At 48.9% G+C, this 4,475-nt stretch overlaps 1 protein-coding gene across 1 annotated transcript; it reads left to right on the top strand.

The window, feature by feature from the left end:
- The first annotated feature begins 2,633 nt into the window (after positions 1–2,633).
- LOC130503995 (uncharacterized) lies at positions 2,634–4,079 on the top strand. The gene is made up of 2 exons (XM_056998558.1): positions 2,634–3,209; positions 3,297–4,079. The coding sequence occupies exons 1-2, from the start codon at positions 2,634–2,636 to the stop codon at positions 4,077–4,079; spliced, it is 1,359 nt and encodes a 452-aa protein (XP_056854538.1).
- Positions 4,080–4,475: the final 396 nt, after the last annotated feature.

Below are 4,475 nucleotides of genomic sequence, written 5' to 3'. Positions count from 1 at the left end.
TATGAGATCCTCCAACACAGGAATTAGCCCCTTCGTTCTTACATAGCTCGCTTCAACCAAGCGAAGGTGGCTATCCCTGAGTGCAATGCTGATACGGCTATCTCAGTCTTTAAGAGGGGTCTACTTCCGGAGGGAGATCTTTACAAGGAGCTGATCAAATACAAGTGCAGGATAATGAAAGACATACTGTCTCGTGCTTGGGCTCTAGTAAGATGGGAAGAAGACGTTGCTAATAGGGCCAAAGCCGGTCCGAAGTATGATGAGAACTCATCAAAGCCTATAAGGAGTGACCGCAATGAGCCTTCTAACTCTAAGTCGGCTAGGGAGACTAGTAACTCAAACAGGGGCAGGTATCAGCATCGACCTTTGCCTAGATCCGAAGGGATGATGGTATCTACTTGGCCTGACATCTCCCATCTTGCGATATCCAAGCCGAAAATGATCGGTGTCTTACGACAAATGGGTCCTCAAGTCAAGTGGCCTCCTAAGATGAAGGCCGCAGAGTGTTGGGGTCAAAATCGGACAAGGCAAAGTCGGCATCCAAATTTCCGTTAAAAGTTATTTACTTAAGCATTTTTTTACGGTTTTTCGGAAAAGAAAAACTTATACGAAAAATTTGCGGAAAAATCTTGTTTTAAGACAACGATTCTTTAAAACGACGATTTCTTAATCAACGATTTAAGAAATCAACGAATCAACGACTTAAGAAATCAACGATTTCTTAACAACGGCTTAAGAAATTAGCGATTTCTTAATCACGACTTGAGAAATTTACGATTTAAGAAAGAAACAATTTCTTAAATCAAAAGGAACATTGTTATCAAAGGTCCGAACGTCCGCAAACAAACATCCTAAGAGAATCGTAGCTTCGCGATGGTTCCAAACGCTCGGACAACGGACCATATTCCACGGCACAAACCTGATCGTGATGGCAATCGGGTCACGTATAAGAGCCCGGTTGCTATAGCGAACGGATCACGAGACCACGCTCGGTCGCTATAGCGACCGAGCTGCGGACAAAGTTTGGTCTCTATAGCGATCGAGCGTTCGTATATCGATCATTCTCCCAAACGTCCGAAGTCTTCCGAAACGACGATACGACGTAAAACTATGCATTCTCGACTATCCGTATAGCCGTTCTCCGCAACTCGCGACTATCCGTTTCTTGATCTCTCGATCAAATGGAATCGTCCGTTTGGTTTACGATAAAAACCGCGGAAACTTAACCTTATCGAAAAAATCGTAAAAAAACGTCTCAAATTAAAAAAACGGCCCAAGGAGTCCTAAACTTGATTCGAGGCCCACTTACGATTTCTTAAAACCCCATATACCTTAGGACGGTTTATGCTTGGAGGATAAGCATCAGTTTCCGCGAAAAAAATGGAAACTTTCCGCAGATAATCATGAAGAACGGAAAAAATGGAATATTCCCATTTTTTCGACTATGATGGCTTAAGGGCAAAAGGGGGAAGTGTAAAACGACCTTGGAGGGAGTATATAAGGAGTTCAAGGCGAGAGGCATAGAGGAATCACTTTTTCCAGAGCAACTTAGCACTTAGAGCATTTTAGGCAACTTTCCGTTTTTGTTTTCGAGCTGCGACTCAATTAGGTTTAGCCACCTTCGGGTATTAGAACTAGGGATCTCGCCGACAGCTCTCGTAGCCGAAGCACGTTACCTTGTTGTTGTTACGCTCATACGCAGATTCCGTTATTGTCGTGTTCTGATTGCTTGACGTGTGGTTTCTCAGAAATCCGGGACCTCTGGGAAATTAGGGTTTTCCTACTTTCCTAAAATATACGAAATATTGACGGTGCGAATTTCGGTTCCCACAGTTTGGCGCTAGAAGGAGGGGGGTACGGATCAGTTTTACTCAAGACCAGCTCACGCTCAACCAGACATCACTAGCGACGATTCAGCGAACTTGAAAACTCCACTAAACGGAGCACCCAAGGACGTCTTGAACACTCCCGCAGCGGATGTTTCCGCGGCCGACGCACCTACTAAAGCCGCGTCGCTCGACGAGTTCAAGAAACTGCTTTCTGCCTAAGAAAAGAGGTCGGAAGAGCAGAATAAACTCATGGTAACCCTGACCAAACAGGTTGAAACCTTAACGGCAAGGTCCCGCGCAGTCCTCCCTCGCGGAGCCACGAAACTTCGCTGCAGGAGACTCGAGTTCGCGACTTCACACGATAGGCCTGGAACTTCGCAGGAACGTCCTTCCGGACAAAACCATAGCGAAATATCCCCTGTCACAAAAGGCAACTCGGAAAAACCTCCGCCGTCCGAAAAGGACACTCAGGTGGATGAAGTCGAGCGTATCGACTTGGAGCCCAGCGATGACTCCGAGGAAGACGCCGACGTCCATCCAAGAAGAACCCGCAGCCGTTCAGCTCGGGAAAGCTCTCCGTTTGACAAACCCATGATGGAAGAAGAGGAAAACCTCTATTGGATCGAACAGGAGGAACTTGCCGAAAGGCAAACCGAGATTACTCGCCGCGAACGCCGACAAGCTCGGGAAACCTCTGGAGAGGATCCTGATATTTGCGATCTCTGCAATTACATCACCAAGACCGCCGCAGAAGTAAGGGCCGTGAAATTGCAGATCCACCACGCCACGAGTGCTGCCCCATAAATGGACAGGCTGCTCGAAGTGGCTCGTAAAACGCCCTTCACCGTGCGAATCTCCGAGACTAAGGTGTCTAATCCGGGAAAGCTCAAGATACAGATGTATAACGGTATGACCGATCCAAAGGCGCATCTCCAGGCGTTCCATATCACTATGGGAAGAGCCAGGCTTAGAGAAAGCGAGAAAGACGCTGGTTACTGTCGCCTGTTCGTCGAAAATCTCGAAGGTGCGGTGCTCGAATGGTTCTCCCGGTTGAAGCGAAACTCCATCGGAAGCTTTCGCCAAGTCGCATCGGAATTCCTCCTCAAGTACTCTATGTTCATCGATAGAGAATCTTCCGATGTCGATCTCTGGAGCTTAACCCAGGAAGAGGGCGAGTCCCTCCGAGAGTTCATAAGCTGTTTCAAACTGATCATGGCGAAGGTCAGCGGAATCAGCGACAAAGTCGCCATCGACGCGCTCAGGAAGGTGCTCTGGTACAAGTCGAAGTTCAGAAAGTGGATAACGCTCGAGAAACCTCGCACAATGCAGGACGCCCTCCACAAAGCCTCGGATTACGTTATGATCGAAGAAGAGACGAAAGTCCTGTCCCAAAAAAATAAGCCGACAAGGAACTCTTCGAAAGACGTGGATCCAAAATCAAAGAAGAAAACCTCTCGTAACGACAAGTACGTCCATCACGAGGGGGAAGAACTCCAAGGCGCGCACAACTACGCGATCAATCCGGAGCAGGGCAGGACTTCGGGAAATACGTGGAATCGTAACCAGATTTACGACAAAAACGTATACTGCGAGTTCCATCAAACCAAAGGTCACTCCACGGCTAACTGCAAAGTCGTAGGGGCCAGGCTGGCCGCAAAGCTGCTTGCTGGCGAACTCTCTGGAGTAACCAGCGTCAAGGATCTAATCCTCGACTCCGACCGTCCGCTAAAAACCAGTAAGAATCCTCCCGCGGAAAACTCGTCGCCGAGAAATCAGGCCGGGGAAAAACGCGAGAGAAGATTGGACGATAGGGGGAATGATAACTCCCGCAGGAGGGTCAACATGATCATGGGAGGATCCCAATACTGCAAGGACTCGGTCTCGGCCATCAAGGCCTACCAACGGAAAGCCGAGTCGACTACGAAGTATCCCCCACGGTCGCCTCCTCGAGACGGACAGAACACCTCGATCACATTCACTGAGGAAGAGGTCTGCGGAATCGATCAGCCTCACTGCGACCCCTTGGTCGTCGATCTCGTGATAAGAGATCTCGAAGTCGCAAGGATACTCATCGACACCGGAAGTACGGTAAACTTAATCTTCCGCGATACCTTAAGAAGGATGGGCGTCGAGCTCGGAGAAGTCACCCTGGTACCAAAACCGCTCACGGGTTTCTCCGGGACAAACGTCCATGACCCTGGGATCAATTCAGCTACCCGTCATAGCAAAAAACGTTACCAAGATAGTTGACTTCGCGGTGGTAGATAGCCCGGATATTTGCAACCCGATCATCGGAACTCCATGGCTAAACGCCATGAAGGCCGTTCCCTCGACTTATGACTTGGGCGTCAAATTCCCAACCAGGACTGGAGTCGCCGCAATCTGGGGTTGTCAAAAACAATCGCGACTTTGTTTCCTAGCAGAGCATAAGTTAAGGCAGTTCACGACGAGGATTCGGAGATCGGAACCATCCCCAACTTCGAAGATGACGTCACAACTCAGCGGGAAAAGAAAAATCCCGAGGTGGACGTCCACCCCGCGACTAAAGCGGTCGACAAAAAACCAACCGACGAGTAAACACACTCGCGGCACAAACAGAACTACGAGATGGCTTGATCCTCGATAGAGGTACGTAGGCAGCTCGTC

This window comes from Raphanus sativus, unplaced genomic scaffold (assembly GCF_000801105.2).
Source record: "Raphanus sativus cultivar WK10039 unplaced genomic scaffold, ASM80110v3 Scaffold1287, whole genome shotgun sequence".
Taxonomy (NCBI): Eukaryota; Viridiplantae; Streptophyta; class Magnoliopsida; order Brassicales; family Brassicaceae; genus Raphanus; species Raphanus sativus.
Note: the sequence above shows the minus strand (reverse complement) of the source record. Positions and strands in the feature narration are given on the sequence as shown.